This window comes from Vicia villosa, linkage group LG4 (assembly GCF_029867415.1).
Source record: "Vicia villosa cultivar HV-30 ecotype Madison, WI linkage group LG4, Vvil1.0, whole genome shotgun sequence".
NCBI lineage: Eukaryota > Viridiplantae > Streptophyta > Magnoliopsida > Fabales > Fabaceae > Vicia > Vicia villosa.
The window spans coordinates 21407008-21433144 of record NC_081183.1 but is presented as its reverse complement, the minus strand read 5'-3'; the positions used below and the strand labels follow the sequence as shown (position 1 = coordinate 21433144).

At 35.9% G+C, this 26137-nt stretch overlaps 1 protein-coding gene and 1 long non-coding RNA gene across 2 annotated transcripts; both read right to left on the bottom strand.

Annotated features, from left to right (window-relative positions):
- Positions 1-12243: 12243 nt before the first annotated feature.
- Positions 12244-13346, bottom strand: LOC131596869 (uncharacterized). Its single transcript, XM_058869605.1, has 2 exons — positions 12683-13346; positions 12244-12599 (listed from the first exon to the last, which is right to left on the bottom strand). The coding sequence occupies exons 1-2, from the start codon at positions 13344-13346 to the stop codon at positions 12244-12246; spliced, it is 1020 nt and encodes a 339-aa protein (XP_058725588.1).
- A 6065-nt stretch (positions 13347-19411) lies between these two features.
- On the bottom strand, positions 19412-21826 carry LOC131598954 (uncharacterized). Its single transcript, XR_009282455.1, has 3 exons — positions 21722-21826; positions 19840-21637; positions 19412-19755 (listed from the first exon to the last, which is right to left on the bottom strand). It is a non-coding gene; the product is annotated as an uncharacterized LOC131598954 (long non-coding RNA).
- Positions 21827-26137: the final 4311 nt, after the last annotated feature.

Here is a 26137-nt window from a genome sequence, read left to right as displayed (position 1 = left end):
AAAAATAAAGAACCATATTTACGTGATTTTCTGAATAAATAAATAAGTAAAAAGAGGTTAGAAACAAACATTATAAAAATAAAAGAAGAAAAGTTATAAGTGGGGTTCGAACCCGGGTCCTCTCGATCGCATACTCTTATCCTTAAATTCTTGCAGACTGCACCATATCAATTATTCGAAACAAAATGACATATACAATTCTAAGAGGGCAAATTTTGGGGTATGACAGCTGCCCTTGTTCAACCTTCTTAAACTTGAAGAGTCAGATAGGCACGTCTGCCTATCGTGGTCTAAAGGTAGAAGATGATTGAACACTGAGAGTGCCCATAAATTTGCTTTTGTTGGGAAGAAGTTCTGTGGGAGATGGGCTTAAAGATGCCACCCAAGGTAAATACCCTTCTCTTTTGAAATGTGAAGCAGATTCTTTCGAAAGGGACCACTTGCTTTGATTGTAGTATGGCCTAAAAAGGCAACCTGAATTTTATGCGACGTTATGATGCATGCGATGTATGATGCAGCGAGCTCCTCAAAATAAATGAGAGCGATGTATGTATATGCATTATGTATGAATGAGATATGTTAGCTGAATGATGCATGACTATTAGCTATGTTAGTTGAAGTATGTCGTAAGTTTGGAAAAGAAAAAACCTTGTTTGTTGGTGAAGTTTTGAAGAAAATCACTACCGAGGGACTAACGTGATAAACCCAATTGAAGAACTGTTTGAGAAACCTTGTGATCAGGGAAAGTAAATCCCTATTTGTAAAGAGACGTAGCTTTATATCACTGCCAGGGGACTAACGTGATATTAATCATCAAGATGATTCGAAGGGGATCACTGCCAAGGGACTAACGTGATAAACCCAATTGAAGAACTGTTTGAGAAACAACCTTGTGATCAGGGAAAATAAATCCCTATTTGCAACGGGACGTAGCTTTATATCACTACCAGGGGACTAACGTGATATTAATCAGCGAGATGATTTGAAGGAGATCACTGCCAAGGGACTAACGTGATGAATGTTGTGTAGAAGATAGTTGGCTTGCTATAGCGCTAGCAAGCTTTTGCAGTTTGTAGGTAACCCACTTACTATAGTTCTAGTAAGTCATCGCGGTTGGTATACCCACTCACTATCGTAGCTTGAGTAAGTTCATCGTAGATGGTAGGGCCCACTTACTATAGTTCTAGTAAGTCGTCGTGGTTAGCCGTACCTACTTATTATCGTAGTTTCAGCAAGTTTGTCGTAGATGGTGTGGCTCACTTACTATAGATCTAGTAAGTCGTCGCAGTTAGCCATACCTACTTGCTATCGTAGTTGGAGTAAGCTTATCGTAGATGGTAGGCCCACTTACTATAGTTCTAGTAAGTCGTCGCGGTTAGCCGTACCTACTTACTATCATAGTTTCAGCAAGTTTATCGTAGATGGTGTGGCCCACTTACTATAGCTCTAGTAAGTCGTCGCAGTTAGCCATACCTCCTTGCTATCGTAGTTTGAGTAAGCTTATCGTAGATGGTATGACCCACTTACTATAGTTCTAGTAAGTCGTCGCAGTTAGCCATACCTGCTTACTATCGTAGTTTTGATTAATGTCTTCTATAAGACTACCTGAAAAGGTTTCCGGAATGGATATGAACATTTGTCTTAAAGAAGCCTACCTGAAAAGGTTCTTAGTAAAGGACACAATTTGTCTTAAAGAAGACTACCTGAAAAGGTTCTGAGCGAAGGATAAGGAATGTCTTAAAGAAGACTGCCTGGAAAGGCTAAAAGATATGTCTTAAAAGACTACCTAAAAAGGTTCTTGGAAAGGATAATGGATGTCTTAGAAAAGGGCCACCTAAAAAAGGTTCTTAGAATTTCTTAAAGAAGACTACCTAGAGAGGTTCCCGAAAAGGATGACAAATTGTCTTAAAGAAGACTACCTGAAAAGGTACTTAGAAAAAGAATGTCTTGGAGAAGACTACCCTAAAAGGTACTTAGAAAGAGAATGTCTTGAAGAAGACTACCTAAAAAGGTACTTAGAAAAATAATGTCTTGGAGAAGACTACCCTAAAAGGTACTTAGAAAAAGAATGTCTTGAGGAAGACTGCCTAAAAAGGTACTTAGAAAAAGAATGTCTTGGAGAAGACTACCCTAAAAAGGTTCTTGGAAATGACGATGATTGTCTTAAAGAAGACTACCTAAAAAGGTTCTTGGAAAGAGAATGTCTTACAGAAGACTATCTAAAAAGGTTCTTGGGAATGACGATGATTTATCTTAAATAAGACTGCCTGAAGAGGTTCCTAGAAAGGATGATGAACGCCTTAGAAAAGACTACTTGAAAAGGTTCCTAAAAAGGATCGTAAGATTTGTCTTAAAGAAGACTGCCTAAAAAGGTGTGGTGTAATGTATCAGCCAATGTATGTAATGCATGATTTATATGTACTGGCATGATGCTCCAATGATAGGTTGTTGATAACCAAAGCGTGTATAGTTCGCTGATGTTGAATGGTTGTTGGAGGCGGTGGGGTGTGATGCTAGCGCGACTTCCCAATACCTTTTTTTTTGAACTTTGTAGTTAGGAGAAAGATTGATACGAGGTTGTAAAGCATGAAGACGTGTTTCCTTTTGTTGTGCGTCTTATGGATTTGGTATCCGTTGCCCCAATATTTTCGTGGAAAAAGATGCTTATGAGGGAAGTGCCCCCAAGAAGTAATCTTGTCATATGCTTCGACGTTTAGACTGAAGGGTATGCCCTTGATTTCCAGGATATGGAGGGTTATCCATAGTGTTCTATCCTTTGGTTTAAATTTATCCCATGTTTGACATGCCCCTATTTGTTATTGCTTCGAGGTGTGCCCCAAGTCAATTGGACCTTAGGAAGAATGCCCCTAGTAAATAGGATGTTTGGTCGTATGCCCCTGTTTAGGAAAACCTTCTGGATGTGGTTTCCCCATTCATGAGTCTTTATCAGAAATGGTCGCCTTTGGTTAAACCAAAATCGAGATCTCCTTGAGTGCTAAGTGTTTGTCCGTAGACGACGTCGTACCCTTTGAGAAGTAACTCCAATGTGTATGCAAGTTTTGAAATCGAAGTCCGTTATGAATTAGGACTGGATGATTGGAAATGAATGTTTGAAGAAGCGTAGTGATTATAAATAGTCTTAACAAACATAGGAGTCAGTATAACAAAATCTTGCTTAATATGCTTTCGTAGTTAACCTTGCCTCAATTAGGACTTTTGATTGTTGTAACTTGGCTTGGTTCGTGGTTTAAGAAACAACGGATATAAGGCTCAAAATTTATTTAACCCACCCATTTCTCCTTGATGTTCTCCAAGTCCTAAAAATTCGCCTAATCCAATGAATGTGCTTTGTTTGTAAGAGAATCGTTTCAGTCTTGATGTTGAGCAGAAGCCTTAGTAGAGATCTAAGCACTAATGAAAAATGTAGAGATTCAAGCATTGATGAGAAGCTCCGACGAGTTAGCAGTCACGAGATTGTCCTTCGTTTTTTTGCCTTTGTTTCTATCCCTTATTTTTGCATGAACCAATTCCTTTGAATCTGATCCATCGGGATGCCCTAATTTTTTCCTAAGTCATTTTTGTTTTCTTTTATGGTATTTTCTGTTTTGACTTAGCGGGCGCTTTTCTCCCTTTTTTTTTATGCTCTTTTTGATCCTTGGAATTTGAATACTGTGACTGCCATGTCGACTTTGATTTTTAAGTTTCGCCTTTGATACTTCCTCGATCTTGAATGATGTAATGAGGAAGAAGATTGTTGTGGATGTTATCTTCATTATTTCCTCATTCTTAGATGAACGCGAGGAAGATATGCTTGAACCTTTTGTTTTGCTTGATCCTTATGCTTGAATCCTTGCTTGGATTGACCGATTCTCTTGACAACCAAAGTACACCATTGAATTAATCGAAATCTACCCTTCCCCTGGTTGAAATCAAGGTTTTTTTATGAAAAAGTAGAAACAAACTCTAACTCCTGGCTCGAGGGGGTGACGAGGGATTAACATCCTTATATCTCCACTGTTTGGGAATTGAAACAATGCATGTACATCCTCGGCTCGGTCTTACCTTGAAAGCATATGTTTAGCGAGAGTTAGTTATTTGTATTCATCATTCTCCCTTAAGTTTGTTAATAATCCTAAAACCTGGAAAGTCGTAATAGTGAGCGAAATGAATTGACTCCAAAACCTGCATGGTCATCCCATTAGAACTGCTAATCCGAAGGTACAACTTTTATCCTGAGTAACACTTAGCGATCGTAAGGGTTGAAATTGTGAGCATGATAAACACCTATTGATCCTAGGGACAGTCTCCTTTGTACGTCCATTGACTTTGTTTTACTCCTTAGTTGATGAACTTGTAGAAGTGAAGGGTAACCTCGAGTTCTCCTTAGACACGTCAAACCTGTCTGGAATAAATTGTTAGCGGTGGGTTTTCGTCGTATCGGAACTTCATGAGTTTCCTTTGACTGAACCTCTTTTGCTTTTCCTAAGGATAGTATCACACCATTGCAACCTTCAGGGTTTGTAGATTGATAAAGATAGCCTATGACCCTTTTGCCCCTTGGTGGGGAGTCAACATATGTCGCCTTCCCTCCATCGTAAATGTGCATCTTCATTTAGGATTTTGCCCTAGTTGGACTAATCCTTGCCCCCAGGTTATCGTAGAGCATCCTTGTAAGTTTGATATGTTCTAAGATGAACCCCTTTATGACTAGATACATCTTTAGTGTATCTATGAGGGAACTTCTTTGTTGAACTAATCCTTGCTCGATGACAACCTTTATTGTATTTACAAACCCGTTATGGAAAGGCATGGACATGCGAATGGCATGATGAAAGGCAACCTTTTTCCTTTTGTGAGACCAAGCTCATTCCCATTAATTAATCCTCCTTTCTCCGTAGTTTACGATCCTTCGATTGTCTTCTTTGTGGGTCTCGGGAAATCGGCTAGCACGGTTAGTGTAGATGCGGGCGGAGGTAGAAATGCAAATGGAGATGCAAATGTATGACTGCATGAAAATGCGTATGCGTGCGTATGCGAGAGACTCCTTGTATTATAACTCCTTGTATGCAATGCAGGCGTGTGACGTATAATCCTAGGGATAGCCTTAGAGGCGACATTAGACCTTATTGAAATTCTTGCGAGATAGATGTTACGACACGCCAATGGAAATCCCTTAGATTAGGGAATATGCAGAAGGTAGCGGCTGGTGACCGTTCAAGACAGTCACCAAGTCTCATGGCCATCGAGAGGCCAATCAACGTGTACCCATGAAGTTGTCCTTGGTGGGAAGGTTCTCTGTGTGGAACACAACTTATCTAAGGATGATGTTGGATGAAGTGAAAGCCCTACGGGCTAGGGATAAAAGATGTACAGATGGAAATCCCAAAACCCTACAAGTTAGAGGGTGCACAGGAATAAGAACGGAGTGACCGTTCAAGACAGTCACCAGATCTCATGGCCATCGAGAGGCAAATAGACGTGCGTTAATGAGGGTGTCCTTCAGGGGAAGGACGAAGTCATTGTAAAAAAATGGACATAGAAGGAAATCCCTACAGGCTAGGGAGTTCGTAGGAGCAAGCACGAGGTGACCGTTCTAGACTGTCACTGAATCGCATGGCCATTGAGAGGCGAATTGACGTGCGTAAACGAAGATGTCCTTCGTGGGAAGGACACGTAGTTGTAAGAATACAGAGATATGAATAGAAAATCCCTACAGGCTAGGGGGTGCGTAGATACAGGCGCGAAGTGACCGTTCATGACAGTCACTAGGTCTCATGGCCATCGAGAGGCCAATCAACGTGCATAAATGGAGGTGTCCTTCGTGGGAAGGACATGGTCTTAGAAATAGAGTCCCTGCAGGCCAGGGAACGCGTAGGAGTACCTACAAAATTAAAATGCAAGACATTCGCAGTATATAGATTGCACATATAATCAGCACGTAAGCACATAAGCCCTAGGTTCATAGGTTCGGCGTAACGGCTTAGGGTGCCTACCCTTCCCATTGGTATGTTCTAGAAGGTCTAATGGGATTGTTCGTAGCCGCCGAGACTTTTTGTCTCTTTAGATTTTGGAACAACTCATAGGTCCATGAGGTTCGAATTTTAGGGGTAGGTTCCCAGAGAGATCAGCCAAATACCAAGTCCAGCCCTCAACAAGGTCAAGCCTCGTATCAGACCTTTCCGGATATTCAACCCACTCTGAGTGGAATTATAATAAGACTCGTAGGCGATGTATTTCCCCTCTGGTCTTAAATATAATTCCCACGCTTAGGTTTAACTACAATTTATATATCCCAAGAATGCGATAAAAGTAACAAATATTCAAATAATCAAATATTTAATTAAAATTGCTATAAACAAATTAAATTGTAAATAAATAAATAAATAAAATTAAACAATTTAAATATTTATATATAAACCATAAACCCTGGAAATTGCAAATAAATATTTAAATAAATATTTAAATATTTAAATATAAAAGGAAAGAAATAAAACCTAAACCCTATTTCACAACCCTAATTTTGGCAAATTTGTCAAACCCTAAAAAAGTTCGCCAAAAACCTAAAAAGGTTTGCCAAAAAACCTAAACCCTGCCAAGCCTTAGGAGCATAATAATTCACCATTGATGATTTATCCCCAGCAGAGTCGCCAGCTGTAGCAACCTGCCCTAAAAATAAAGGTTTAGAGTCGCCACCTATTCTAAAGGGCAAATAGGAAACCCTACGCAGTTAAGAGATCGGGGTAAGTTATTATAATCAGGTCAAGGGAAGGTGTTAGGCACCCTCAACCCTTTCCTAAGGTTTGATCTAAGATGAAGGTTTATGGCAAAATATTTAGGATAATAGCTAAAGAAGTGAAAAGGGCAAAATTGAGATTTTAGGGAAGGGGACTCGCCTTGGTTATCCAAGTGCCTACGTATCTCCTTATGGAGAATCAGAGTCAACGTAGTTCGGGCACAGGGTTGTACGCCTTAGAATTTGAATTGATATGGTTTGAAGGCTTTTTGAATGGCCTATCGTGGTTTTTGAATGTTGTGGTTTGAAAGGCATTTTGAATTGCCTGATTGAAAAGGATGAAAATCTGTAGTATTGTGGTTTAGTGTGTTTTAAGATTTAGGCGTACAACCCTAATTTAATATGTCACTGTTAGATGCGATGATCAATAGATTTGATCAGTATAGCTAACAGATTAATGGTGCATTGCTGGTTACTCAGATCGATAGATTCGATCGTCGCGGGCAGCAAATTAAATGTATTTTAAATTAAATATTTTTTATCTCTCATCTAATGCGACTAATAGCTTTAGTCGGGTCGAGGAGAGAATTAATTGAGGATTAATATTTTGCCAAATGGCAATGGGATTGAGCAAACCCTCATACGTCGTAAACCTTCATGTTTTTGTGATTTTTTAATAGTTAAAATAATTAAATTAATTAGGTCGAATAATCGACATAATCGAATAATCGGATAGTCAGGAAAATAATTTTACATGATGATAGCCTAATCCTGATTTAATCATATAATTTTAATTAAATAAACTAATTAAAACAAACAAATATTAATTATTATCTTTATCTAAATAGTTTAAATAATAAAATAAATAAGTAAAACCTGGCACCAATCGTGTGTGGAGACTCCATGAGTGTCTATCATGATCCTGCAATTCTGGACCCTTTGATTGATCTTCCTAGGAATCCAACGATAGAGATATAGGGGCATATGGTGGGGACCTGCGTGTCCTATCTACTGGATCTGGAGACAAGAAAAAAGCAAGGAAAAGATGTAGCAGCCTGGGTTTGAACCGAGGTCACAAACCTCTATCTCTGATTCCCTTGGCCAATGGATCAATGCTCATTTGTTGTTTAGTATCCCACTCAAATAAAATATATATACAAAAAATAAGAATGAATGGAATGACACAATAATGTTAAAATATCTGTACGCTACAGCATTGCACACAACTTTATCTTCTCCACAAATCTCAGATTTGCTTTTCTCCACAAAAACAAACAAATTGAAATTTTGAGTTAAAATATAAGAGAGTGTCAACAACAAGATCAACCTTAGGGCCCTAATCCCGTTCTCGTACACTCGTCGGGCTCGGTGGATTCGCAGCGCTGCCGGCGGTTGCAATGTTACCGATTTGTTCTTTTTTGCAGATGTGGCGCGGAGGATTCGCTGTAGGGTTGTTGCTCTGTGCGAAGTGGACCGAAATTGGAGAGGAAGATGTTCACGCAGAGGAGGTGAATTCGTTGCGGTGTCGTTTGTGTGCGCGAGGGTGACGGCGTGGTTGTTCCCGTCGGATTGTTGCAACTTCGGCGAGGCAATGATGCTAGCGGTGGTCGGAGGGCGGATGTTGACGTCGGAGACGACGTTATGGTGGGGAGGTCCGTACGGTGCGGCCGATGGTGGTGTTGATGATGTCTCCAAATTTCTTCTTTTGCTACCAACGGCGGATGAGCAGATATTCCCGGCGAGAATCCCGCATCTGCGTAGAGAAATTCTTGCAATTCTTGTGTTGCTTCCTCTTAATTTTTGCAGGTTGATGGCAGCGATGAAGATTTAATATTTATTGTTCAATTTGAAATTGTTGTGGGAACCAAATCGGTTTTGTTGCAGAGCTGTGATTTCGACCTTCCTTTTGTTTATTTTGTGATGTGAATGAGGCCGCTGAGGTGTGTGTCACAGGACCTTGAAATTGTCGCGAGTTGATGTTTATGGTGAGAATGGTAAATCGCAAGTTATGATTTGTATGAAGGAGGGTGGAAATTGTGATATGAATTTGTGAATCGGTTTGTGTATGTTTGGTTTAAAGGGGAGGTTGTGGAATTGGTGTAGTGATAGACTATGAAGGTATGGTTTGTGGTATAGTCATTGATTTACAGTGCGAAAAGAGACAAAAAACTATACGTGAATTCTACCATAAATTGTGTAATTGGTTAATTCATGTATATGAGGGTTAACGTTAGTGGTGATGAATCGTTAGTAGTCAAAAGTTAGATATGTCTGTGAAATTTTGTACGGTATTGGTGTTTGTATGGGACAGACAATAAGGGTTAGAAAAATTGGCTCCCCTTAAAATAGGGTTGTTAGTTGTGTATTTATAATAAAAAGGGTTAATGAATTTTTTCGTCCCTTTAAATATTTCAAATTTCGTTTTTAGTCCCTCCAAAATTTTCCTTCAAGAAATCGTCCCTTCAAAATTTTTCTTCTGAACTATTGGTCCCTAACATCAAATTTCGTAGCTAATCGGTGGCTAAAGTCGTAGCTAATCTCTAGCAAATTTGACGTTAGGGACCAATAGTTTAGATAAAAAATTTTGAAGGGACGATTTCTTAAAGGAAAATTTTAGAGGGACTAAAAACGAAATCTGCAATATTTAGAAGGACCAAAAAGTTCATTAACCCTAATAAAAATTAGGTTAAGGAACGGGTTTGGATCTATTATATTTTCCCTATTTTAAATCTAATAAAACTATAAATCTAATAAACCCACAAATAAATAAAACTATAAACTAAAACTAATACTAATATAAACTTAAAGAATACAAAATTAAAGAACCATATTTACGTGATTTTCTGAATAAATAATAAGTAAAAAGAGGTTAGAAACAAACATTATAAAAATAAAAGAAGAAAAGTTAGAAGTGGGGTTCGAACCCGGGTCCTCTCGATCGCATACTCTTATCCTTAAATTCTTGCAGACGGCACCATATCAATTATTTGAAACAAAATGACATAGACAATTTTAGGTGGGCAAATTTTGGGGTATGACACTTAGCACGAGGTCTGGCTATATTATGGCACATTAGGTGGTGCCAGTCAATACCAGAAGTCGAATCCTCCTGTATCAGGCAGTGGTAAACTCTAGTCATGGAAAACTTTCTGCTATTTACCATGTTGTCCCAGATTTGGCTGATGGCTCTAATATTATATTTCTTGTTCATGATGTTCTTCAGTATCCAAGTACAGTTATCCTTGGCATCTGCATTTAATGGCTCTTGCCCTTTAAGGTAGTAGCAATGTACCCATTTAACCCAAAGGTTATCCATTTTCAGACAAATATTCCATAAACATTTGATGAGGGCTACCTTATTCCAGACCTCAAGGTTGAAAATGTCAAGACCTCCCAATTTAATAGGTTTACATATCTTCTCCCAAGCCACAAGGCTTTTTTTCTGACCACCCCAAATGAATGCCCTGCAAATAGAGTTAACCTTGTGCAAGACAGCTTTGGGTAAAGGAAAGCAAGCCATCCAGTATTGGGCTATAGCCAGACAAACAGTTTTAACAAGCAGAATTTTACCAGCACTACTGAAGAGTTTAGAGGAACAGTGCCTAATCCTACTAACAATTCTATCAACAATAGGCATGTAGTGATTTATGGTCAGTTTTCTACTAGATAAAGGAATACCAAGGTATCGGATGGAAAGTTGTCCCTTATCAAATTCAGTAGTTGCTTGAATTCTATGGACAGTTTGCTCATCCATACCACTACAGAACAACTTACACTTCTTAGGGTTTACAATAAGGTCAGTGGATTCAGAGAATTGATTAAAAGCTTTAAGGATAAGCTCAATAGATACCTGATCTCCTCTGCTGAAAAGGAGAATATCATCTGCAAATGATAAGTGTGTTATGGCAGTTTCTTGCATTTACTGTGATGTTTAAAATCACAATTCTGCTGCATCAAAGTCATCTTTCTATTGAGATATTCCATCATGAGAATAAAGAGCAAGGGGGAGATAGGATCTCCTTGCCTTATTCCTCTCTTGGCATGTATCTCCTCAGTGAAGCTACCATTGACATTGAACTTGTAACTAACAGTGCTAACTGTCTTTAGAGTCCAGTCTATGAATTTAGGTGGAATTCCTATTTCTCTTAGAACACACTCCATAGCTGTCCAGTCTACCATGTCATAGGCCTTTTGGAGATCCAATTGCATCATGCACCTTGGTATACCACCTTTTCTATTATATCCTTTCATGAGCTCAAAAGCGAGTAGGATATGATTGTGGATGACTTGGCCATGTATGAAAGCTGCTTGGCTCTGATGGACAATATCTTTCAGGATGGGGCTCAATCTGTTTGTCATTATTTTGGACAGCACTTTATAGAAAGTAGTACAAATAGCAATGGGTCTGTATTCTTTCATGGCTATAGGATTTTCAGTCTTAGGCACAAGAGTAACAATTGTACTGTTAAATGCCTTAAACAGGTTACCTTTGTCAAAGAATTCATGGACAGCTACAATGACATCCTGCTTGATTATAGGCCAACTGGATTTAAAGAACTTAGCTCCATAGTCATCCATGCCTGGGGCTTTAAGATCACCAAGACTCTTTAAGGCCTTCAGGATTTCCTCTTCTGTAACTCTAGCTGTTAGAGCTTCTCCTTGGGCATAAGTGACTTGAGGGCTAAGTCTCATGGCTTGAATGTCAACTTGCTTAGAACAGTTTCCCTTTTTTCCCATCAGATTACCATAGAAAGACAAACCTCTTTCTGGATATCTTGTTGCTCAGTTATGATAGTTCCATCTTCTTGATGCAGCAGACTAATGCTTTTATTCAGATTCTTCTTCTTAAGAGTGGCATAGTAGTAAGTTGTATTTTCATCTCCCAATCTCAACCAGTCAACTTTTGTTTTTTGAACAAGAGTTTTCTCCTCTATGTCATTCAGGTAAATAACTTGTTCAGTACATTCCTTAACTCGAGCAACACAAGTGTTGCTTAATTTGTTATTGTTAAGGTCAAGACGAGCTTGTTCAAGATTAAGTCTAGCTTGATTCACTTGATTCTTTAGCCCACTCAGAGGTTTGCTAAGATTGGTGAGTACAGGTTTCAGTCTCTATAATTTATTCCACAGAACATACATAGGTGAACCTCTGATGGGTTTGTTCCAACTCTCTCTAACAGTCTCCTCATATCCTGCTAACTCAGTCATGCAGTTTAAGAACTGGAATCGTTTAGGGTACCTCTTTTTTGTCACCTTGGGGATGACATGAAGTAAGGCATGGTCAGAAACTCCTAGAGATAGGTGAGCAAGATTCAGGTCCATATACTCTTTAAACCAAGCAGTTTTGCACAACATTCTATCAATTCTAGAATGTATGGTGTCCTCAACATGTCTATTGCACCAAGTATAGTATTCTCCCAGACTATCCATCTCACTCAGGTTAGCTTCATGCATCATGTCCTGCATATTCTTATATTCATGTTCCATAACAAATCTACCCCCAATTCTGTCTTAAGCTTGAGCCACATTGTTGTAATCTCCAATAGCACACCAAGGAGTGTTTTGATTAGGTTTGAGGTTAAGAAGATCTTTCCAGAGTTTCTTCCTTTTCTCCAACTGATTAAGTCCATACACAGTACTGAGCCAGTACATGAAATCACCCTGACTATTGTGAACAACATAGTGGATAAACTGCTCAGAAGAAGAGACCTCTTTAAGATCCACAGTTCTATTATCCCAAGTGATCCAGATTCTTCCATTGTTGTGGTACTTATAGTTATCAATGTAGTTCTCATAAAGCTTCAGCTTATTTCTAATACTACTAGCTTTTGCACTTTTAACCCGAGTTTCAATAAGAATCATAATGCCTGGTTTCAAATTCTGAAGACGGGAACTAATCTCCTTAAGCTTACCAGGCTTATTTAGTCCCCTTACATTCCAAAATACTAACATGGCCCCCTATCTAAGGTCACTATGAGGTCATTCAAAATCCCAAGTGCCTCAAAACCATTTTCACAGTTTAGACTAGGAGTATGGTCAGTCAGAATTTGCTTACCTCTGTCTCTAGTTGTAGGAACTTGTGTCCAGATTCCATCAGATTCTTCAGTCACTACCTCTTGTTTCTTTTCTTCAATAACCGTTTCTTGCTTCTTGTTTTCAGTCACAACCACTGCTGCATCAGGTGGCTTAGCCTTGGGTTTCCATTGCTTAGTAATCTCAGTTTTACATTGGTGTCCAACATGTTGACACTTAGTGCAGACAAGAGGCTTCCATTCATACTCAATCTTTTGCATCAGCTTTCTGCCTTCACAGTCTTTGATGGCTTCTTCCTTTGTCAGTTCCTCGGTAATATCAACCTCCACTAAAATTATGGCATAGGAGATCCTTAGTTTGTTCGCTGTACATTCATTCGTGACCAGAGGGACACCAATAGCACTACCAATCTTACTCAAGTTGTTTTCTCCCCATAGATGCAAGGGTAATTGGGGAAGTGTGAACCACAGCGGTAGGGTACGTAGCATATCACGCTTCAAATTAAAATCTGGTCTCCATTCTTTAAGCATCAAAGGAGTGTTTCGGATAGAGTACGGACCTTTCATAAGGATTGCATCCATGTCGTCATGAGAATTGAATCAAAGGATGAAATATCCATCATCATGATAATACATTTCTGGCAATTTTACAAAATTCCACGTCTTCATCGTGAAGCTTTTCACCGTATGCATACTAAGGTATTCGCCCATAGCATACATAACAAGCCCAGTTTCCCAACATCGAAGCTCATCTGCAATGTCTTCTTCATCAATTTCAATCTCCATTGTTCCATTCGCCATACTCGGTGTTACATAATGCATCGACAAGCCTTTCACTGGATTACGATTCTCCGATAGCACATTCACCCAGAGTTTGTGGTCCTCAATCTTGTTCTTGTTGTCTTCATTAGATTCAGTTATCTTCTTTGCAGTTAGGTTTTCCTCAGGTTTTTCATCCCCAATTACACCTTTCATAGTATCAGAATCCCCAATTACATCAAGATTTTCCTCAGTTACAGGAAGAGTCGGAGTCCCCTTCACCGACGACGCCAGTGATGAAGGTGAGCTCATCGGTGGCGGTGATACCACACGTGGTGGCCTTCCCCGTCCCCGCTTCGCTTTCGCGCCCGTCCCCATCCTCCAAAAGAAAATTGATCCATTCTTAGCCTAGGCAAAGACCATCTTGTTATGGTAGAAACGAATAAGAAAAAATAGCTTTTAGCTAATGTAATAAAGAGATCAATTGTAGTTCCAAAAACTCCGTATGTTTTATTTATTTCAAAAAATTCAGAAACATATATGTATGGAATAGAGATATTTGAACCGCCCAAGTAAAGAACTGTTACAAATAATGAAGAAATAAAAAGGTTTAAATATGAAGCAACGTAAAATAAACCAAATCTAATGCCTGAGTATTCTGTTTGATGACCAGCTACTAATTCTTCTTCTGCTTCTGGTAAATCAAAAGGTAATCATTCACATTCTGCTAACGAAGAAATTAGAAAAACGATGAAACCCATAGGTTGACGCCACAAATTCCAACCCCAAAAACCATATTTTGATTGCGCATATCAACTGTACTTAAACTGTTAGATAATCCTAGTCGCTGATAACATTACTGTTCCCATCTCTATTACAGAATCGTACATGAGATTTTCACCTCATACGGCTGCTAGAAAGCCTTAAGTAAATCTAAAGACCGGGTCGATTATTTATCTCTTGATATATCCCTAAGATCTAGAAGATGAAAATAGATCGAACGGTTCTGAATTAGACCAATCCAATTTTGTCTGTTCTATAAATAACGAAATAAGAAAGAGAAGTCTATTTTAATAAAAGATGCAATTAAGGCACTTCTGAATTGATCTCATCCCTAAAAAATAATTTTTTTTTTAGTAATAACTGAATTCTTCAATAAAATACTCTTTCATAATTATCAAAAACCCTCATGATTTTGAATTACGAAAAAGAATTACACATTCGTTTCTTAGTTATGATGTGAATTTTATCTCCATGAATATGGATATAAGAAATAAAAAACGAAAGAGAAATCTATTTTTCGTTTTTGATTTATTCTGTGTTTTTCTTCGTTCCTATTCTTCTTTTTTGTGCTATGAAAAAGGGACTTAAAAAATTTGAAAGGATTATTTCGTTCCAATTTATGATTTTTAACATTTACTAATATTTAAATTTTTTTTTTAACTTCAAACAAATTTTTCTATTTTTATGTAAATAAATTTATATTTTATTTACTTAAAATTCAATATATAATTGATATATTTTAAAATAAGAAAAGGTTTTTTTTAATCTTGATTTTTTTATGAAATATTTAGAATCAAATTCTTTATAAAATTGAAGTGTGATTTAATTGTTACAAAATTAGGAGAGATTTTATTTATGTTATGAGAAAAATAATAAGTTATAATTTGTTAAGCTCAAAATTATTAATTACCAAAAATAGAATAAAACTATTTTAAGTAAGAATCATGAGTCACTAATTAAATATTTCTAACCATTGGATTAAAATACAATCAAAGGTTATTAATGAGTGTAACTATAAGTGTAACATATTGGTGTAATTTGATCCCTCCTCATATATATATATATATATATATATATATATATATATATATATATATATATATATATATATATATATATATATATATATATATATATATATATATATATATATATATATATATATATATATATATATATATATATATATATATATATATATATATATATATATATATATATATATATATATATATATATATATATATATATAATGAGAGAACAAATTACATTCGAAGAGCAACACTTCGAGTTACACTCGCTCAATAACTTCATTTCAAGTTTTTTTTCTTTTCAAAATCAACTGGTGGATAGAAACATACTATCATATAGATATAAAATTTGAGATTAATCTAAAATGATTTACTATGTAATTGAATTACATCAAAATTTACATTATATAAAAGTTCATTTTGACGTTAATCTTTATATATCTTGATGGTATATAAAATTATTATAGATTGATCTCAAACTTTATAGGTATGATCTATATGATATTATGTTTCAATCCAACGATTGATTTAGAAAAAAATATTCAAAATGAAGTTATTGAGCGAGTGTAACTTGTGCTGTAATTCTTCAGGTGTAATTTGATCTCTCATCTCTCTCTCTCTCTCTCTCTCTCTCTCTCTCTCTCTCTCTCTCTCTCTCTCTCTCTCTCTATATATATATATATATATATATATATATATATATATATATATATATATATATATATATATATATATATAGGCATTGCATATGTGGAAATTTAAATTATTAATTCATCAAAATAACTGATGTAATTAATTTATTAATTCTCAAGTATAATATCTACCATAATCTCCTCAAATAGAATCTGTCTTGCTAGTGTTCCTCTTTTGACCCTTCTTGTGCCCAGTTTTTCTTGTTCGTGCTCTATGCTTACTCCATCTTCCATCAAGGACAACAATGGCAGTGAAAGGAAATCCAAAGTACTGTTTCAGGTATGTGCAGGTTTTAATGTTCTGTGCTTAGGGTTTTTTTGTTCGTGCTCCGTGCTTAGGGTTTTTTTTGTTTTGCTTGTGATATGCGTAGGCCAAGTGAACCCCAGAAGTTGAGGCTACGTGTCAACCATGGGGGTAGATTTATCTTCTTCCCTGTCAAATTGTATGTTGAGGGTCTAGTTTATGAGATGGATGAAGCGTTTGATGTTGATTTTGCAAACTATGAAGACTTTAGAGCAAAAGTGCTACATCTTGGGTATGCGAACTTCAAGTGTTTGTGGTACCAGCAACCAAAGCTATCATTTCAAATTGGACTTAAGCCTCTAAATACTGATGGTGACGTTTTAGAGTTATTTGCAGATGCTAAAGGGTATAATTTAGTAGACATTTTTGTTGAACTTGTAGTTGATATTCCTGATATAGTTGAATTTTGTGATGAAGGACCGCTGGGGGATGAGATTAGGGATGAAGAAATTGAATAAGTTGTTATGAAGGAGGTTAGGGATGAAGGTGTCAGGCTTGATGCTAAGAATGAAGGGGTTAGGGGTGAAGGTGTTAGGGATGAAGGGGTTAGGGTTGATGCTGAGGATGAAGGGGTTAGGGATGAAGGGGTTAGGGTTGATGCTAAGGATGAAGGGGTTAGGGATGAAGGGGTTAGGGTTGATTCTGAGAATGAAGGGGTTAGGGATGAAGGGGTTAGGATTGATGCTGAGGATGGTTATGTTAGTGAAGAAGATGAGGACTATGTTGCAAGTGATGAAGAAAGTGAAAATAACTCTTATATAGGTGTTGATGGAGCAGAATGGGATTGGACTAGTGAAATACTTGTTGGGGTGGAACTATGAATGAAACACAAACTGTTGATGAAGAGTTTGACCAAGATGAAAATAACTTACACACTCCTGTTGAGAGTGATGATGAAATTGTTCATAGAAGGAAATTTCCTACTTTCAAAGTTGCTGAAAATGATGAAGTTGTTAGGTTTGAGATTGGTATGCAGTTTGCTTCAAAGGAACTAGTCATGGATGGTGTCAGGGATCATGCTGTCAAGGATCATGCTTTGGAGAGATTATTAGTGAGAAATATGCACACTCAAGGAGCTATGGTGAAGAGTTGAGAAGGTCAAATACTAATAGCACAGTCATAATCAAATGTGGGACATCTGAAATAGGTCCTGTCTTGGAAAGGATTTATATTTTCCTAGAGGCTTGTAAGGCTTCTTTTGCTCACACTTGTAGGCCATTAATTGGATTGGATGCTTGCTTGTTGAAAGGAGAACATGGTGGTTAGCTCATAGAAGCTGTAGGCAAGGATGAAAACAACAAAATGATACCTATTGCCTATGTTGTGGTGGAATCTGAAACATGAGATTCTTGGAAGTGGTTTGTTGAACTATTATAGGAAGATCTTAATCAACTTATCCCTATACAATATTCATTTATTTCTGACCAGTAAAAGGTATGTATTTCTAAACTTCTTGTCTTCATATTTCTGTATATGTATGTAACTGTATATGTATGTTTGAATTTGTATGTATATGTATGTTATGATAGGGACTTGTGGAGGTAATTAAAGGGCTATGTGATAATGCGGAACACAGGTTGTGTGTAAAGCATCTCTATGGTAACTGGAAGAAAAGGTTCCCAGGAGCTGATATGAAGGAACTGTTATGGACAGCTGTAAGAGCAACAACTGTACCAGATTGGAACCATGCTATGGAGAGAATGAAAATCAAAAACACATATGCTTACACTTAAATGGCTAAGGTTCAACCACAATAATGGACAAGATTAGCTTTTAGCACTTACACTCAATGTGATCTGCAGGTCAACAATATGTGTGAAGCTTTTAATAGGGCAATTCTTGAAATGAGGGAAAAACCAATAATCTCTTTACTTGAGGGTATAAAGCATTATATAACTGTTAGGATTGTGAAGATTCTTGAAAGGCACAATGGTGATATATGTTCTAAGGTTCAGAAAAGAATTGAAGGTTACAAAAGGAAGGCAGGGGGTGGAAGGCAACATGGCATGGTGATGATCACATGGCTAAGTTCAGTGTGTCTAATGAGAAAGATACATATGTTGTGGATCTGACAGCAAAGTCTTGTGCTTGTCATAAGTGAGACCTAACTGGTATACCATGTGAACATTCTATTGTCTTCATTTGGCATAATGGTTTGCAAGTTGAAAGTTTTGTGTCATCCTATTATAGGTATGAACTTATAATCTGTCTGTAAAGTTTTGTGTCATCCTATTATATCCATAAATTGATAATTTGTGTGTCATCTGTTTGTATGCAGGAAGACACAATGCCTGGCCATTTATTCCCATATTGTGTTACCCTCAAATGGACCAAGACTATGGCCGGTGACAAATACTGAGTACATTAATCCACCACATATAAGAAGGGCACCAGGAAGGCCAAAAAAGCTAAGGAACAAATCCAATGATGAGCAAAGAAAACTTGGTGTGCTACCAAGACAGTTGAAGATTGTCAAATGCAAAAATGTCACAAATATGGACATAACACAAGGACATGTAAGGGAAAAAGTGCTGCCGACAGGCAGATTCCCAAGGGAGGAAAAAAGCAGAAGACAACAGGAAAGGCTAGCTCTAGTGGACAACAGAAAAACAAGAAACATAAAACAACTGCTAATGAAGTTGAAGTTGTTGTTTCTCAGGGATCACAGGCTCCACAACCATCTCAAAATTAGATGCTACTTAAGCCTTTATTTTGGTGTTTTAACAGTTCTTTATATTTTGCTGTAATGACAATTAGTCCATAGTTTGGTGTAATGACAAGTAGATGACAATCAAGTTATGTTTTCGTGTAATGACAAATCAGCATATATTGCTGTTATGACAATTAAGAAATTTTTTGGTGTAATGACAATCAAGTCTTAATGCCATATAATGGCTATTTATGTAATGACAATTATCCTTCTTTTTCTGTTATGGTTGTGATGGTTGAAAATTAACACAATTCTTTTTCTGTAATGACAATTAACACAGTTCATACACATATTGACAATCAACATTTGAAAAATACATTAACATTCATTTGAAAACTACAACATACATCACTTAACAACTAATTCAACAACTTAATTCATCAACTTAATTCAGCTTCTAAACAAATAATTCAGCTGCTACAACAATTAACAACTTATTAAACAACTTAATTCAGCTTATAAACAACTAATTCAACACTTTTTCAACATAACAGTACATATCAATCCCATAATGACCACTACAACTAAAAGAACTACTCCTTGGCAGAACTTAAGCTTCTTTTTCAAATTCTCATCTTGTTTCATCTTCAAATTGTCCTTCTTTTTATCTTCATCAAATTCTCTTCAATAGTGAGAAAATCATCTCCTTTGCACGAACCAATATTTCTGCATCGTACCAGTTGAAGAAGCTACACCCCTTTCGTCCATACAACTGAAATCACAAACAGATTTCAGATTCTCAATTTCATAACAGTCTAAAGGAAAATCATACATTTAGATAGAAATTGATGTTTACCTTGTATAACCCACATCCATTAAACCTCCGCCCAGGATTCTCCTTCGTTCACGAGATAGTGAGCGGCGAATCAAGGTCACAGAAGCAGCGAACCTGTCTTCTTCGTGACACACAAGTGTTACTGTACACGGCATATGATTCTGACATGGAAGCGAAGAAGATTGAGAGAAGGGATGAAGTGAGAAGCGAAGAAGATCGAGAGAACGAATGATGTATGATAGAAGTGAAAAGGAGATCGTTGTTGGTATCACTATGGAAGATTGGGATTTAGGGTTACTGCAAACAACTTAATGACGTGTAAATACAATATGCAGTTTTTAATGACGTGTAAATGCCTAGTCAACCACTAAATCTGGACACATAAGCTTTTTTGAAGTGTAAATGTGGTTAGGACCAGTTTTATATCCTTTAGTCAAGTCCAAGAACTGCTTTGTTCTGTTTTAAAAATGAAGGATCAGAAAACACAAGTACCAAAAGTGTTATTAAGCCTTAATTTTATTGACAAAAGATAAGATATATTATAATACACAACTATAATATTTGAATAATTAATAAATGATTAATAAATAATTTGGGCAGAAATAGTTATGTATCAGTTTTGGGCTTCAACAACTTCTTAATGACTTTAATTAAGTTCAAAATTAAAAAAAAAAGTTTGTAAATTATAGTTATTCTTATTTTTATTTTAATATTTTAAAAAAAATAGTTTTAACAGATTTATTTGTACAAGTCATTTGTTAGTCTGCAATGTTATAATAAACTCAATTTAGTATGTTATAACTATGTTCATTTTTATTATTTTAAAAATATAAAATGTATTCAATTTAACTAATTGTTCAGTCACAAACAAACATTTGTCCCATGTATGAGTTGTATGCACTAAAATCTTTTTTTATAATTCATTTTAAAATATATAATAAATAGTTGTCATCAATTAATCTAAAAAATACAAAGAAAAATATTTTTCATCAGTATTTAAATAAAAAATATGAGACACATATTTGTAAATAATATACAAAAATACAGTACACATATTTATCACATATACGTAAAAAAAAAAACAAGACAAATGTTTATTGTGTGGATACAGATAAAAAAGCTTGAGTAAAATATATGTCATTGATTATTGTAAAAGAAATTGTATTTGATAAATATATATTAAATACTGAAAATTGTATTTCGTTGATAAATATTAATAAATAAAAAATAATTAAAAATTAAATCTCCTACTAATTTGCAAAAATTAATCATAGCAAATCCGCGCATGTATTAAAAACTAAATTATTATGATTATTTCCATTTTATTCAAGTTGAAAATTTTTAATGATTCAATAAAAATAAGATATTTCGATAGTTATATTATTTAATTTGATTTGTATTAATTAAAATTTTTGTTACTTATCAAAAATCCTATATATTCCCTAGCTATTTGATTAAATATTATTACCTAAAACAAACCCATACAGAAGTACGGATATTTATCTAGTTTATTATTAAAGTGGATATCTTAATTCTAAGAGTGAACGAATGCAGCAACACTAGCATAATAAAATAATAAGTAGTTGAGTGGATCAAAGTAATTTGAAAGTTTAAGAAAATAGGTTGAAGTTTGTGAAAATTATAAAATTACAAACGTTATACATGTAAATACTTGAAATTATTTTTTAACTTTATTCCTACAATTACCAACATTTACATATCCCTGATACACACTTTGGATGTTTAGGACGATAGCATTTAGTCATTTCTTTAGTACATTGTCGATTAGATTGACATATGATAACTCCTACGACAATTCCTGTTATTAAATTACAAAAATTCAACAATGAAAAATGAAAGATTAAAATTAAATTTTGAAAATAAATTGTAAAATTGAACTTACCATTTGTTACAATGACGAATATGAAAAGAGAAATAATTATGACACTAACAAACTTAAGAATCTGCGTCATATGTTTTCTAATTTACATTTTGAAGTATATATTTTATTATCATTTTATAGTGTGAAAATTTACATTTTTCAAATTAAAATTTATGATTAATGTCTCTTAATGGTTGTTAGAGTTCATTTTAGAATTTCAATATATTTTTTTCTTTCACTTTCTTGTTATAGTTGAAGTCTTAGTATTTGTATTTTCACATACACGCGAAATTGTTTACCCCCATCTCAAAATAAATTATTTTAATATATCTCTCTCTCCCTCGTATTTTTAGATTTAATTTATTTGACATGTTTTCGTAGAAATAATGCATCAATGAGATTTAAACATATATTTATTTACTAATTAAATGTTTCATTGGGTCAAACATAGAAAGTATGAAAATTACATGAGTTGGACAAAAGATGTTCGCTGTAGATCCAATAACTCCTCGAAGAGCCATATTTCAGTTTGCAATAGAGATTTTCTTTACGGACTTCCTATCCGGAGAATCTCGTCCAAAAACCTAAAAATACTCCTACTTCAAAAATGCATTTTCGAAATAATTTTTTTTTATATTTTTCAAGAATTCGGAAATACACTTCCGAAAACACCTTTTTTCTGGTGTTTTCGGAGATGCATCTCCGAAATCACTAAAAATTAAAAAAAAAAAACGTTTCAGGTATTATTTCGGTAGTGTATTTCCGAAATAAGATGTTCATATATACAGTTTTCCCTCCTTCACTATTTCATCATTTTCATCACAAACCCTCTCCAAAACTCAATTAATCTCAAACAATTTTTCGTCTCAAATTCAAGTTTCAAACGGTTTATCATACTAAAGGGAGCATAGAAAGCCACAATTTGAGGTAAACAATATCATTCAAATCATCTCCTATTACAAAACATTGTTGCTGATTTTTTAGGAACAAAACTGCGTCAGTTCGGAAGTACATTTCCGAAATAAATCACCTAACAAATTTCAGAAATGTACTTCCGAAATAATGCCTGGCAGAAATAAAAAATAACAGTTTTTTTATATTTTTGCATATGTTAGGTATGGTGCATCCGGACAATATAGTCGTCGATGACTTAGAAGTTCCGGATGGGGTCAACGTTGATAAAGAGCCGGTTAACGATGTTAACAACATGATTGTTGGGGTATGTTCGACAACAATTTCATAATGATATGAGCTTCACTAGTCGTGAACATTTGCTTGATTGGGTTCGAAGTGAAGCTACTAAACTTGGATTTGGCATTGTCATATAAAGGTCCGACAATGAAAGTAGTAAACGGAAAGCTTTTGTCGTGTTGAATTGCAAGAGAGGTGGGAAGTATGTACCAACAAATCGGGTGTTAAAACACGAAGACACGGGATCGAGAAAGTGTGAGTGTCCGTTTAGGTTGCGCGTGACTTGTAGGATTGATGATTTGTGGCGTTTTAGCGTCATTTGTGGACTTCATAATCATGCCTTGGAAACCAAGCTACACGGGCATTCAATTGCGTGTCGGTTGTCCCGCAAAGAGAAGAATGTTATTTCAGACTTATCAACAGTCAAAGTGACACAAAGAAACATACTTTTCGATTTGAAGCAAAAAAACCGGATAGTATTTCAAATATTAAGCAAGTATACAATGAACGATACAATCTCAAAGTCTTAAAAATGGGCACGAGGTCGGAAATGAACAACTTTTGAAACTTTTGGGCGATAACCAATACGTTTCAAGCTTTCGAACGTGTGAGGACAAAGTTACGGTGCGTGACATATTTTGGACTCATCCCGAAAGTATCAAGTTTTTCAACACATTTCCAACCGTTCTTGTAATAGATTTGACGTATAAGACCAACAAGTATAGGCTCCTGCTTCTCCAGATTGTCGGTGTGACGTCGACAGACAAGACATTTTCGGTTGGATTTTCTTTTTTGGAATGCGAGAAAGAATATAACTTTACATGGGCTTTGGGAATATGTAAGTCTTTGTTGGTCGATCAAAATACTATGTCAAGTGTCATTGTTACCGACCGAGATAATTCTTTGATAAATGCGGTCGATACCGTCTTCCGGACATCGACCGCATTACTTTGCTGGTATCACATAACTTGCAATGTGAGAAGTAAGCTCAAATTCGTGGTTGGCATGAAAGAAAGAAAGGATGACAACGGTAACATCATCATAGTCGGTGTTGTGGTGGACAAGATTATAGCTGCATGGAGGGAGATTTTAGATGAACGTTCCGAAAAGTTGTACACCGAAAAAGTGGTACAATTCTGGACTTTGTGTGTTTCTTTGAGTACTTTTTGTCATTTCGTCGAGAGTACCATCCTTGACAAAGTAAAACAAAAGTATTTTGTGCTTGGACGGATCGAGAAAGACATATTGGTTGCACTACAATCAACCCAGTTGAATCCGCACATGCAGCATTGAAGAGATGGTTAGGTGATAGCAATGGGGATTTGTGTCAGGGATGGGACACCGTGAACCAAATGCTCCAAAATCAACATAATGAAATTCAAACATCTTTTGGTCGGAGCAAGACGGTTATGGAACACCGGTTTAAGGGCCAAAATATATTCTCGCAATTGATTTACAACATATCCCGTTCGGGATTGAATTTAGTTTTTCATGAGGCGAGGCGTGCGGAGACAACGGGGCCGGATAGTTCAAAATGCGGGTGCACAATTAGAAAAACCTATGGGCTTCCATGTACTTGTATACTTTCTAAAAAGATAATGATTACACCTTTTCTATTCTTGGTTGTCTTACTTTCTAGATTACAAACACTTATATTAATAACCTATACCCAACTGGATTTGGGGCGTCAATCAAAGTAAATTTGTTGTTACAATATAGTAGTAACTTCTGCTACAAGCAAGGTCTTCAATCTGCTAGTTTCCAAAAATATCTCCGCATTTAGAAACTATACAATCTTCAAATGTTCTGATTGATTCTTCATGCCTTCTAAACATATAACGCCTTATATGATTTGCATAATATTCAGAGAATATTCTGCATCTGTTAATTTGAAACTGAATCTCACTAATCTAGCTCACCAGGCGCGATGTCAACAGCTATTCCATAGGACATGTTATTCCAGAACATGTTCCAACATCTCATAGGACATCTTCTTGTTGTACCTGTTGTTTTGGTACCTTTTTTCTATTTGCAAGTTTTATACCCTATGATACATATAGTTTAGTGAAACATAAATGCCAATTACATAATTCAGAGAATTAACAATGAATAAGTTGAGGTGGATTGAGTGTAACCTGGTTGCAAGAGGAATGCTGTCAAATTTTCATACCATTTGCGACTAGCCTGCTTCAGACCATAAAGGCTCTTCTATAAATTACAAACCTGATTGGGCCAGCAGTGATTATCTCCTTCTGGTATGGTCATATACACATCGTGTTGTAGCTCTCCATGTAAAAAGGAGTTGTTCACATCGAGTTGATGCATAAACCAGTAATTTATGGCAACAGTGGCAGGCAATGTCCTAATTGTGGTGAGTTTTGCCACAGGTGAGAAAGTATCAAAGAAATCCAGACCGTCAATATGATTAAAACCCTTGGCAAACAATCTTGCCTTATACATCTCTATTGTGCCATCACCTCTATGATTTACCTTGAATGCCCATTTGTTTCCAATAGGCTTAACATTTGATGGAAAATCTACTATGGTCCAAGTTCTATTCTTGTTCAATGCTTCTAATTCAGAATCCATATCTTTGATTCAATGGTCAGATACACATGCCTTCTATAGCTCTTTGGCTCATGTGTAAGTGTAATATTGGATGTAAAGACACAATGATATGCAGATAAAGAAGACAACGATTCATAACTTGAAATAGGATAAAGGGCCTTGATTTTACCTGAAGATGTCTTGTCTTCTAAAGCATCAGAGAAACTACACACATAATGTAAGAGATGGCGAGGGATTTTCTTGGTTATGGCAGATCTAGGTTGTGGCACAAGTGCAGTATTTTGCAGGATATTTTAAATATTTATGTCTATCTTATCAAGTAGATCATGAGGGTTGTTAGCATCCTCATGTTCCTCATAATTTTGCTCTAAATGTCCAAGGTTATGATTGTGATGATCTAGTGTTTCAGTAGGTGTATTTTGTGGGAAAATGGGAATTCGTTCATGGTCAAGAGAAGGATTTTTGTCTGTGGGTGTATTTGATGGAAGTATGGTCTTAGGTTCAGTATAGGTGTGGTATTACCAAGTGGAAGAATTTTCACTTGAGTATGGATAAATATGTTCACGATGTATAACATTTCTAGAAATGAAGACTTCATGACTGTTAATGTCATAGAGTACTACACCCTTCATACCACTTTTATATCCTAAAAAGACACATTTTCTACCTCTTGGCTAA

Bases quoted from the DNA above. Each gene is read 5' to 3' on its own strand.
- LOC131596869 (XM_058869605.1), bottom strand. From the start codon at position 13,346: ATGGATGCAATCCTTATGAAAGGTCCGTACTCTATCCGAAACACTCCT. The intron at 12,600-12,682 runs GTTAGTATTTTG...ATTTGAAACCAG, and splicing joins GACCTTAGATAGGGGGCCAT to GCATTATGATTCTTATTGAA.